The 13275-nt window shown below is 44.9% G+C and overlaps 1 protein-coding gene across 1 annotated transcript in view; it reads right to left on the bottom strand.

The window, feature by feature from the left end:
- The window catches only part of RNF17 (ring finger protein 17), a 203058-nt gene that overhangs the window by 44163 nt on the left and 145620 nt on the right, over nucleotides 1-13275 (bottom strand). The window contains exon 31 of the mRNA XM_073339251.1: nucleotides 11545-11664. Within this exon, the coding sequence (XP_073195352.1) occupies nucleotides 11545-11664 (120 nt within the window). The remainder of the gene's footprint in view (nucleotides 1-11544; nucleotides 11665-13275) is intronic.

The following is a 13275-nucleotide window of genomic DNA, read 5'->3' as shown; positions in this document are numbered from 1 at the left end:
TGCTCCTGTACCAAGGGCATTAACGTGACAGTAGGCCCAATTGCCACTCAGTTACTTCTCCACTGTGGAATCCAGGTTTTATAGGATTCCATAGCAGCAGGGAAGGAATAGAATCATAGAATCATAGAATATCAGGGTTGGAAGGGACCCCAGAAGGTCATCTAGTCCAACCCCCTGCTCAAAGCAGGACCAATTCCCAGTTAAATCATCCCAGCCAGGGCTTTGTCAAGCCTGACCTTAAAAACCTCTAAGGAAGGAGATTCTACCACCTCCCTAGGTAACGCATTCCAGTGTTTCACCACCCTCTTAGTGAAAAAGTTTTTCCTAATATCCAATCTAAACCTCCCCCACTGCAACTTGAGACCATTACTCCTCGTTCTGTCATCTGCTACCATTGAGAACAGTCTAGAGCCATCCTCTTTGGAACCCCCTTTCAGGTAGTTGAAAGCAGCTATCAAATCCCCCCTCATTCTTCTCTTCTGCAGGCTAAACAATCCCAGCTCCCTCAGCCTCTCCTCATAACTCATGTGTTCCAGTCCCCTAATCATTTTTGTTGCCCTTCGCTGGACTCTCTCCAATTTATCCACATCCTTCTTGAAGTGTGGGGCCCAAAACTGGACACAGTACTCCAGATGAGGCCTCACCAATGTCGAATAGAGGGGAACGATCACGTCCCTCGATCTGCTCGCTATGCCCCTACTTATACATCCCAAAATGCCATTGGCCTTCTTGGCAACAAGGGCACACTGCTGACTCATATCCAGCTTCTCGTCCACTGTCACCCCTAGGTCCTTTTCTGCAGAACTGCTGCCTAGCCATTCGGTCCCTAGTCTGTAGCTGTGCATTGGGTTCTTCCGTCCTAAGTGCAGGACCCTGCACTTATCCTTATTGAACCTCATCAGATTCCTTTTGGCCCAATCTTCCAATTGGTCTAGGTCCTTCTGTATCCTATCCCTCCCCTCCAGCGTATCTACCACTCCTCCCAGTTTAGTAGATGGATCATGGACTACATATGGACAACACATCTCAAAATATTCCAGTTACTATAATGTAAGTAACTTCTTCCTTTCTTCGAGTGCTCATCCATATATGATGTGAGGGAGGTGGGTGCTGAGCTCGTGGATCTAGACTAACTAGTTTGTAAGAGATTTTAATACAACCCTAAACCCATTTGGACAGCCTTTGAGTTGATAATCAGCCAATGCCAGAATAAGTTTAGGCAACTATCTGAAAGATTTGGTCCTCTGCAAATAAAAGGAAAGAGGTCTTGTAAACATCTAAAGTATGCAGCCTAACCTCTCCTTAATTAGAATATGGTTTAGGGAAGAATATTGGTGGGTGGATCACTTGGTTTAAATGAAAGTTTAACTACTTGAGTAAGCATTTGAGATGAAGTCTGAATGATACTTCATCCCTATGAAATACTGTATAGGGAGGTCTTGCTGTGAAAGCCTATATTTATACACTTCTTGTGACACATGTATAATTGCTATAAAAAAGGAAGTCTTCATAGATAAGTGCTCCGAGGGCTGTTTAACAGTCCAAAGTTCTTCAGTGAGAGTAAATATCCCAAAGACAGTCAAAAATAAATCAATGGGTTGCAGGTGACACTGTTCACATCAAATCCCACATCTCTTCCATTTAGCTACGTAGGTTTGTTTGGTGGAATTTTTCCTATTTTGCATCAAAATACTTTGGACATCCAAAGAACAAAACCTATTATGAATGACATCCATTCAGCAGCCAGGCTCAGAGATAAAGGGAGGCTGGGTTTGGATGCAAAATATTTCTTTTGTCTTGAGATATCAAGTCTGGTAGAAGAGGTAAAGGTTGCGGTGGATAAAACAATAGGTTCAGTCCTAGGTACCAAAACTTCCTCAACCATGCAACCCCATCCCAAGAGGAACTCATTTGTCACCAAAGTCTTACTGAGAGGGGTGGAGAAAAGGGTACAACCTTGCATATGTAATTGAGGTCTTTCCACCAATTTAGTGATATAAGATTTGTGAGCCATCAGAAACATATCCATAAGATGCTTTCTCACCATGTATGCAGACTCTAGTCAACCCTGCACACAATGTAAGTGTAGTCTTACATTCTGCATGACTAATATTGCAGAAGTCAAATGTCCAAGCAGCCCCAGAAAAGTCCAAACGGTGATATGTGGATCTTTTTGAGGCTGATGGGCAAGACTGGACATAAGCTCTGGCTGTTGTTCAGTCTACCTGCCCAAACACTGAGAAATGTGTTATCTGATAAGTTTCTGTTAGCAGCTTCTCTCCAAATTTATCACTCATGGGCTAATGGCCCCCAAAGGTGGAATTCAGAGGCCTTCCAATGTTATTGGTGGAGGCTCTGGGACTTGGCTCCACCCTTAAGCTCAGGCCGCCAGAAGAGTCTAAGTCTCCCTTTGAAGAAAATTTTCAATCCATATTCTTGTCATTTATAGGACTAGGGTGAATTGCATTCAGAGAAAAGCTATCAACAGAAAGAAATGATCAGTTAAGAGATTACTCATTCTGTTGCACAGCTTTTCTCCTCATTCATTACACATGGAAAGTAGCAAGCAGTGAATCACAAAAGCAGGGAAGGAAAGGCTAAGCAAAGGTTGAAAAACTGTTACCTACCTTTTGTAACTGTTTTTCAAGATGTGTTGCTCACATCCATTCCATTGTAGGGCTGTGAGCGCCCACATGCACAGTCCTCAGAGATACTTGCCTTAGTGGTATCTGTAGGGTTGGCCATGGCACCCTTTGGAGTGCCACGCTCATGCGTTGGTATATGAGGTGCCATTGGCCCTGTGCCCTCCCAGTTCCTCCTTGCCAGCAACTCCGACAAATGGGGTAGGACTGGGCGAGTAATGGAATGGACATGAGCAACACATCTCAAAGAATAATTACGAAAAAAAGGTAATCCTTTTTTCTTCGAGTACTTGCTCATGTCGATTCCATTCTAGGCGACTCACAAGCAGTATCCATGGAGGTGGGCTTAGAATTCACCGTTGTGCGGCTTGCAACAGTGCTTTGCTGAAGCCAACGTCGTCTCGGGCCTGCTGGGTAAGTGTGTAATGAGATGTAAACCTGTGGATGGGTGACCAGGTATTGGCTCTGCAGATATTTTGAATAGGCACTTGGGTCAGGAAGGCTGCTGCCGAGGCTTGCGCCCTAGTTGAGCAGGCGGTTACAACTGCTGGTGGAGGCACTTTCACCAGATCACAATGGAAATGGATGTAGGCAGTGATCCATGATGAAATTCTCTGGGTGGACACTGGAAGACCCTTCATCCTGTCTGCCACCATGACAAATAACTGCGTTGAATTATGGAACAGCTTGGTCCTTTCGATGTAAAAGGCTAGCACTCTCCTGACGTCCAAGGAGTGTAATTTGTGCTCCTCTTCTGACTTCTGAGGTTTTGGAAAGAAGACACGTAAGTATATGTCCTGGTTTGTATGAAACTGAACAACCTTGGGCAGGAAAGCCAGGTGCAGATGCAGCTGGACCTTGTCCTTGAAAAACACCGTATAGGGCAGCTCCGAGGTAAGTGCCCTGATCTCAGAGACCCTGCGGGCAGATGTTATCAGCACGATGAATGAGATCTTCCAGGAGAGTAGAAGAGAGCAGGAATCCAAAGCTTAAAGGGGAGACCCATGAGCCACAGTAGCAGGAGATGCAGGTTCCAAGAAGGGATGGGGCCACGGATGTGGGGATAAAGACCCTTTCACTCCAGACCTTTCAAAAACCAGACTGTCATGTCATGAGCGAAGACTGACCTGCCCTGGAATGGAGGGTGGAAGGCTGAGATAGCGGCAAATTGGACCTTAACTGATAAAAGAGACAGGCCCTGGATCTTGAGATGCAGAAGGTAGTCCAAGATGGACTACAGCGAGGCTTGCTTGTGCTGGAAATGCTGGTCCGAGGCCCAGCACGTGAACCATTTCCATTTGGCCAGGTAGGTAACCCAGATGGAGGTCTTTCTGATACCCAACAGGACCTGCTGGACACTGGCCAAGCACTCCTGCTCTTCCACATTCAACCATGGAGCAGCCAACCCATCAGATGCAGCAGACTGTTGTGGTTCTTGGACAGCAGATCCGGCCAGAGTGGCAGCTGCAGCGGTGTGGTCACTGAGAGGTCCAGGAACGTGCCAAAGCAGTACTGGCAGGGCGAAGCTGGGGCTAGTTTAACCTGTTCCTCCCCACTGTTCAAAGAAAGCTAAATAGGCTTCATTAGGAGTCTCTTTGTTATTTTAAATGCTCAATCAGAACTAAAATCACTTGTGGTAGATTGTGTTTCTGTCCAGCCTGCAAAGAGCTAAAAATCACTAAGAGACTGATGAGCAGAGAGGCAGGTAGCAGCAGAAGGTGACTGAGGGGCAGCCAGCAGGAGTGGCCAGCAATAGTGGTGAGGCGGCCAGCAGAATGAGCATCTGGCAGGGTGGCCAGCCAGAGCAAGTGTTCAGAAGTTGCAGCAAGCAAGGTGCCTTCTTCCCTGGAAGGGAGATGAACTCACACAAATGCACCTCTGAACCCTGGGTCCTCACTGACCAAGGAAAACCACTGTGAGTGGGATAGATAGATTCATAGATATTAAGGTCAGAAGGGACCATTATGACCATCTAGTCTGACCTCCTGCACAATGCAGGCCACAGAATCTCACCCACCCAGTCCTGCGATAAACCTCCCACCTATGTTTAAACCACTGAAGTCCTCAAATCATGGTTTAAAGACTTCAAGGTGCAGAGAATCCTCCATACGAAAGATACTGAGTCAATTAGGCTGGAATTTTCAAAGGCACCTAAAAGAATTAAGCACCTAACTCCTACTGAAACTCACTGATATTTGGGCATATGTGGTGAGGGAGCAAAGAGGGGCACAGTAAAGGAACTTTTGGTTGCAGAGCTCAAGAACATGAGGCAGAAGGCACTGCCCCATGTACTCTAGGGTGGGTGTCCTGCTAACAGTTTTATGTTTATGAATCCCGCTTGTGCCACTGTCCCTAATTAATATTGGGTGACTTCTCTCCTTTCATTTAAAAGCTGCTTTTCTACACTCAGACTCTGTGCTTGTGATTGGGGAAGTATTCCTCTCAGAGGCGCCCATGGGTGGTGTGTAGTTTTCCCAGGTTATTGGGTGGGGTACTTTTCCCCTGGCAGTTTGCAGGGGGAGGTAGTACACAATTCATCCTGGCATGGGGGCAGCACAATAGGAGGGTACTGGTATACCTCAGTTATGGAAGAAGCTTGCTACATGTTCCTTGAAGCCTGAAAGGCTGCCTGCCTGCTCTTCTAGGCTGACTAGCACCCAAGTAAGCAGCGTAGGAGGAACCTAGTACCACTTGGGGTTTTACTCAGTAAATCAGGATAATTTTTAACGTGGGAAGGGATTTCTCATTTACCCCACTATAATTGCATGAAGGTGCACCTTCATGGGGAAGAGACTTGTTGTGTGCCTCTGTTTTGGTCACAGACTACCTGAAGTGCTCCTAATGCTTTAATGTGGAGTTAGCCTGTGGAACAGGGGAGAGATGGACATCCATTTCCCGCCTTTCAGAGCAAGGGTTTATGATTGATGATCAGAAAGCACAATTCCCATTCTACTTCTTTCTGAAATCTGAGCTCCTTTTCCTGGCAGACCGAGAGTCGTTGGGCTGAAAACCAGATAGGCACAATTCCCATTAGGCTGCAGACTGAGGCAGGATTGCAGAGGAGGAACTGGTGTGTCTGCATGCCCAGAAATACTGAAGGGTGGGGCTAAGGGTGGTGAGCATGATAAAGAGCGCAGAGAGAGACTGTAGGAGAAAAGCCCCAGCAAACACCTCCCTCCAGGGGAGCAGGCAAAGGAGAAGAGGTTTAAACCTTGGTTTTCACATCCCTATACCCCCGTTCATTATCAATATTAAGTACTGCCTTGGGAAGGACACATTTGTTTTTGCCTTTTGGGAACTCTGAAATTTGCAGGACTTACCCCTGTGGTAGTCGGAGAGCTGCGGCTCATCCTTTGATTCTCTCTCTGAAAACTCAGAAGCTCCTGATCGGGCTTTTCTGCACTGGAGTCATGACTCCTCAGGCTAGGTGGGAACTCAACATGCTGGTCTAACTCTGAGCCCCCATACCCCAGCAGTTCAAGGGTTGGCTGGCTGCCACAGACAGGGTGTAATTCACCCTTTGTAGAGTCTATATGTGTTGCCTCACATAGAGAACACTGCTTAGATTGAAGCCAGGTGTTTGCAGGACAGCTCTGCCATGCTTGAGTAGGGAAAGAAGAGTCTGGCAGGAAGGCACTGCAGCAGCAGATCCAGATCGCTGAAACTACCATGCTGCTATTTAACCCAATCCAGGAAAGAAGGAAAAATTGCAACTGCATGAAAATTAATAAAAATAAAGGTTTTAAAATAACATGGTCAGGAGAAACTGAACCACCAATTTGTTACGTTGCTGGAGGCAGAAAACCTACGAGCCTCAAGCAACCATGGAGTGCCTTCAAATTCCATTAGCCCACGAGTAATGAATAAGGAGAGATATTCAGCAAAAACATGGGACTAACACTGTACCTATGTATTCTATCCTCAGTGTATTTTTAACTGGGATTTTTTAAATTTAAACCAAGGATAATAAAGAGTTGAACTCTGCCTGCTGAGGCAATTTTTCCCAAATGAGTCAAATATCAAAGTATAATAGTTTACACATATCTGGTCTTCTCTGGAAGGCATCGACAGCTATAACCTTGGTGAACACACTTTGTGCTGTAAAGAGACTAAATAGAAGGACTCTGTATTGGTAATGGTTCTATCTGCCCTGAAATCTTAATTACTTCCTGCATGCTCAATGTATGGAAACATGCAGAAGTATGCATCCTGTGGGTTGAGAGTCGCAAACCATTTGTGTGAATCTGAAGATGAATTATAGAGGCCAGTGTTACCCTCCTAAACTTGAAGCAACAGATGAAGGTGTTGATGAGTCCCTTCAAGTTCAGAATTGGATGCCACCCTACCCTCAGATAAAAACTTTTTCCTCTGTAGAGGATAGGAATATATTGTGTGTCTTGGAACTGTAGAAGTGACTCCACCCCCAGTTGTAACAGCCTTTCATGAGAGGTGTCCCTCAAAATGGATGGGGAAGGGAAGACTGGGAATACATGTAGTATGGAACTGTAGAGAATAGCCAAATGAGAAACTCTAGGATCCTTTGGCTTGTTATCAGGTTTCGTGACTCCCTGAGAAACAAAAGGCTATTACAATAGGGGGAAGGAAGAGTGCAGATCCTTTAAACTGGTCAAGTGTGGTTTGGCTGCAGATGCAGAGTGGGGCAAAGCAATAGCAGACAAAGCGTCTGTTTCTGCAACTGCTGCCTTTTTCTTCGGCGCTTTGAGGTTCTGTGCGGAAAGAGAAAACATATAGATATTCTTTGCTTAGAGCAGGTGAGAGATCTCCATGTTTCCTCTTACAGGCCAAAGTATAAGCCGCAAAACAATGGAGTGTGGCCCAGGAATCTTCAGCTAATGAGACGGCACTATCAATTTTTGGGCTGAAAAGGTCTGGGCCCTCAAAAAGAAGATCCTCCACTGTCAACTGTACCTCTTTGGGATATCAGAACTGTATGGCCAGGATGCCCTTCAAATGACCAATGACATGCCATGGAACAATATACAGTATCAGCAGCATCAAGAGACACTGAAAGTGATGTTCTGGTGATTAACTGGGCTTCTGTATCAAAAGATTTAATCTTCACACTTTCTCTTGTGGGAGTAAATTAATTAAATCTGAGAGTTTATAGTAGGTTAAAAGAGTCATACCACAATAGTAATCATAGAAGTGTAGGACTGGAAGGGACCTCAACAGGTCATTTAGTCCAGTCTCCTGCACTTGAGGCAGGATTATGTAATAACTAGACCATTCCTGACAGGTGTTTGTTTAATCTGTTTTTAAAAACCTCCAATGATGGAGTTCCAGTGCTTAAATACCCTGACAGTGAGGAATTTTTTCCTAATGTCCAACCTAAACCTTCCGTGCTGCAATTTAAGCCCATTGCTTCTTGTCCTATCCTCAGAGGTTAAGGAGAACAATTTTTCTCTCTCCTTGTAACAGCCTTTTATGTGTTGAAAACTGTTATCTTGTCCCTCCTCAGTCTTCTCTTCCCCAGACTAAACAAACCCAGCTTATGTACCGGGGGAAGGAGACCAAAGCCCTCCAGTAAGTGGGATACCGGGAGGAAGCATGAGCAGGAATGCGTGAGAGGGGAGGGCTCCTGCCTCATACTGAGAAAGAGGGGCGATCAGCGGGTTATCTCAAGTGCCTATACACAAATGTACGAAGCCTGGGAAACAAGCAGGGAGAACTGGAAGTCCTGGCAAAGTCAAGGAATTATGATGTGATTGGAATAACAGAGACTTGGTGGGATAACTCACATGACTGGAGTACTGTCATGGATGGATATAAGCTGTTCAGGAAGGACAGGCAGGGCAGAAAAGGTGGGGGAGTTGCACTGTATGTAAGGGATCAGTATGACTGCTCAGAGCTCAAGTATGAAACTGCAGAAAAACCTGAGAGTCTCTGGATTAAGTTTAGAAGTGTGAACAACAAGGGTGATGTCGTGGTGGGAGTCTGCTATAGACCACCGGACCAAGGGGATGAGGTGGACGAGGCTTTCTTCTCGCAACTCGCAGAAGTTACTAGACCGCACGCCCTGGTTCTCATGGGAGACTTCAATCACCCTGATATTTGCTGGGAGAGCAACACAGCGGTGCACAGACAATCCAGGAAGTTTTTGGAAAATGTAGGGGACAATTTCCTGGTGCAAGTACTGGAGGAACCAACTAGGGGCAGAGCTCTTCTTGACCTGCTGTTCACAAACAGGGAAGAATTAGTAGGGGAAGCAAAAATGGATGGGAACCTGGGAGGCAGTGACCATGAGATGGTCAAGTTCAGGATCCTGACACAAGGAAGAAAGGAAAGCAGCAGAATACGGACCCTGGACTTCAGAAAAGCAGACTTTGACTCCCTCAGGGAGCTGATAGGCAAGATCCCCTGGGAGAATAACATGAGGGGGAAAGGAGTCCAGGAGAGCTGGCTGTATTTTAAAGAATCCTTATTGAGGTTACAGGGACAAACCATCCCGATGTGTAGAAAGAATAGTAAATATGGCAGGCGACCGGCTTGGCTTAACAGTGAAATCCTTGCTGATCTTAAATACAAAAAAGAAGCTTACAAGAAGTGGAAGATTGGACAAATGACCAGGGATGAGTATAAAAATATTGCTCGGGCATGCAATGCAGGAGTGAAATCAGGAAGGCCAAATCACACCTGCAGTTGTAGCTACCGAGAGATGTTAAGAGTAACAAGAAGGGTTTCTTCAGGTATGTTAGCAACCAGAAGAAAGTCAAGTAAAGTGTGGGCCCCTTACTGAATGAGGGAGGCAACCTAGTGACAGAGGATGTGGAAAAAGCTAATGTACTCAATGCTTTTTTTGACTCTGTCTTCACAAACAAGGTCAGCTCCCACACTACTGCACTGGGCAGCACAGCATGGGGAGGAGGCGACCAGCCCTCTGTGGAGAAAGAAGTGGTTCGGGACTATTTAGAAAAGCTGGACGTGCACAAGTCCATGGGGCCGGATGCGTTGCATCCGAGAGTGCTAAAGGAGTTGGCGGATGTGATTGCAGAGCCATTGGCCATTATCTTTGAAAACTCATGGCGATCGGGGGAGGTCCCAGACGACTGGAAAAAGGCTAATGTAGTGCCCATCTTTAAAAAAAGGGAAGGAGGAGGATCCTGGGAACTACAGGCCAGTCAGCCTCACCTCAGTCCCTGGAAAAATCATGGAGCAGGTCCTCAAGGAATCAATTCTGAAGCACTTAGAGGAAAGTGATCAGGAATAGTCAGCATGGATTCACCAAGGGCAAGGCATGCCTGACTAATCTAATTGCCTTCTATGACGAGATAACTGGCTCTGTGGATGAAGGGAAAGCAGTGGACGTGTTGTTCCTTGACTTTAGCAAAGCTTTTGATACGGTCTCCCACAGTATTCTTGCCAGCAAGTTAAAGAAGTATGGGCTAGATGAATGGACTAGAAGGTGGATAGAAAGCTGGCTAGATTGTCGGGCTCAACGGGTAGCGATCAATGGCTCATTTTCTAGTTGGCAGCTGGTATCAAGTGGAGTGCCCCAAGGGTCGGTCCTACGGCCGGTTTTGTTCCATGTCTTCATAAATGATCTGGAGGATGGTGTGGATTTCACCCTCAGCAAGTTTGCAGATGACACTAAACTGGGAGGAGAGGTAAATATGCTGGAGGGTAGGGATAGGATACAGAGGGACCTAGACAAATTGGAGGATTGGGCCAAAAGAAATCTGATGAAGTTCAACAAGGACAAGTGCAGAGTCCTGCACTTAGGACAGAAGAATCCAATGCACCGCTACAGACTAGGGACCTAATGGCTTGGCAGCAGTTCTGCAGAAAAGGACCTAGGGGTTACAGTGGACGAGAAGCTGGATATGAGTCAACAGTGTGCCCTTGTTGCCAAGAAGGCAATTGGCATTTTGGGATGTATAAGCAGGGGCATTGCCAGCAGATCAAGGGACGTGATCGTTCCCCTCCATTCGACACTGGTGAGGCCTCATCTGGAGTACTGTGTCCAGTTTTGGGCCCCACACTACAAGAAGGATGTGGAAAAATTGGAAAGAGTCCAGCGGAGGGCAACAAAAATGATTAGGGGACTGGAACACATGAGTTATGAGGAGAGGCTGAGGGAACTGGGGATGTTTAGTCTATGGAAGAGAAGAATAAGGGGGGATTTGATAGCTGCTTTCAACTACCTGAAAGGGGGTTCCAAAGAGGATGGTTCTAGACTGTTCTGAGTGGTAGCAGATGACAGAACAAGGAGCAATGGTCTCAAGTTGCAGTGGGGGAGATTTAGGTTGGATATTAGGAAAAACTTTTTCACTAGGAGGGTGATGAAACACTGGAATGCGATACCAAGGGGGTGGTGGAATCTCCTTCCTTTGAGGTTTTTAAGGTCAGGCCTGACAAAGCCCTGGCTGGGATGATTTAGTTGGGGATTGGTCCTGCAGGGGGTTGGACTAGATGACCTCCTGAGGTCCCTTCCAACCCTGATATTCTCTGATTCTATGATTTCTGCTGTCCTGCCAGATGGTTGCTAGCTTAAGAGCCCTATTTTTGAACCCATTTGTTATATATAGATTGAAACAGATTACAGAATTGCTTTAAACTAAACTGTTTTGCTTTCCAATCCTACTATTAAATGAATCACTCACACTCTTTCTGCTTTTAGGCAGCCTGTGAATACAAAATAATTACAAAACGGCACTTAAATTACATATTTAGAATACAGAAAACAAAAGTCAACAAGTTCATTCTTATAAGTGAATATCTAACGCTACTAACTATCTAACGCTAACAAACTATCACTGTGAACTCAAAATTGAATTCCCAAATACTGGCTTGATGTACAAGAGTATCCTTTATTCCATGTACTATTAATTAGTATATTAATTTTAGTAACTACCGAAAGTCTTCAAATTTAGTGTTTACTCACTGGCACTGTTTTATAGAGCTGACATGGTATACAAAATGTAGGTATGTCAGCATACAACACAACTGGATAGAGATGACACTGAGGGATCTTCTCAATGTAGCCATAGTCCACATACTGCACCTATATAAAATAAATAAATGTCTGAAAAATTACTTTTCTAAAAATGCTCCTTCTTAGAACAAAATCATTCTCTTGTAAACAGTCAATTTCTTTTCTCTAAAAAACATATGGTGTCTCAGAGCTGGAGGTGGGGCTGGGTTGGGTCGGGTCCAAAGAACAAGGGCCACCCATACCTTCTTCAGGCTGATGTAAAGGGGGAATCTCCCCAGACAGACGTTGTTCCTGCCTTCATGGCTTCCTTCTTGAGAAATTTATGGAACCTAAATTTCCTAGACTGTTCAGTCTTACTCAGGAATGACCTGCAGATACTGCCCTTGAAAGGGACATGTTCTTCCCCTGAGTACTATAAACAGGTGTTGTTGCAGTTTGATCAGAATCATCTTGTGGCACTTATTGCAGCTTTTAAAGCCAGGGATCGCTAGCATACTCCCCATAATTACTGGAGGGTCGGGGGAACGAGGGGCGTACGGTAGCAGTTTCCCAGCAGAGCTGTTTTGGGAGTGGGGCAAGATAAGGAACCAGACCCCTAGTAAGCTAGTTCCTAACTAACTGTACTCAGAACTAAGAGGCTTTAACAACTTTAAAAACTATTTATAGTGTGAAGTTGGAAAAAGTCAGCATGGACAACGAAGCTCTGTCCTAAAGCACAAACGGTAATAAAGAACTAAGATGGTAGCAGTCTGGCACCCCCCTTTATTCCCTTGGTGCAGAACGTGAGCAGAGTAGGGGTGCATGCATGGACTACATGGACACTGCTAAAGAAGATTCTTCAGTCCTGGGCACATGGAATATATATACAACCTAAAGTACATTATACATAAGGATAAATGCTTGAAGAACTGAATAGATAGTTCAGGCTAACTATCATTAAGACAAAGAGTCATGCCAAAAGTTAGGGGTCAGATAAAAGGAACATGCCTACTTGGAGAACATACATTGAAACACAATAATAGTAATATCAGCAATTCATTCAGGATATGATCATTATGAAACATTTTACTTTTTAAAAATAGATTACTTATTTTGAAAAGGTGACCACATTCAAGAGAGGAAGAAATCCATAAGTAAGCCACAATTACAAAGTTTCTATGCTCTTAGGAGAGCTGTTTTACTATAGCCAGCAAAACCAAAAAAAGGAAATGTTACTCACCCTGTGCAGTAACTGTAGTTCGAGATGTGTGTCCTTATGAGTGCTGCATTTCAGATGCATATATGCCTCTCATGCTCTCAACTGTAGAGTTTTAGTTAGCAGTTCATTCGGCCTGTTCACCTATCCTGTGCTTCCTCATGGCATACACTGAGGCTACACAAGGCTGTGTGGATGAACCACCTTCAGTTCCTTCTCTACTCAGTCACCACCTAGAGCAGTGGCTCTCAAGCTTTCCAGACTACTGTACCCCTTTCAGGAGTCTGATTTGTCTTGTGTACCCCCAAGTTTCACCTCACTTAAAAACTACCTGCTTACAAAATCAGACAAAAATACAGAAGTGTCATAGCATACTAACACTGAAAAATTGCTTACTTTCTCATTTTTACCATATAATTATAAAATAAATCAACTGGGATATAAATATTGTACTTATACTTCAGTGTATAGTATATAGAGCAGTA

This window comes from Lepidochelys kempii, chromosome 1, assembly GCF_965140265.1.
Source record: "Lepidochelys kempii isolate rLepKem1 chromosome 1, rLepKem1.hap2, whole genome shotgun sequence".
NCBI lineage: Eukaryota > Metazoa > Chordata > Testudines > Cheloniidae > Lepidochelys > Lepidochelys kempii.
The sequence above is the reverse complement of the archived record's forward strand: the minus strand, read 5'-3'. Positions and strand labels throughout refer to the sequence as shown.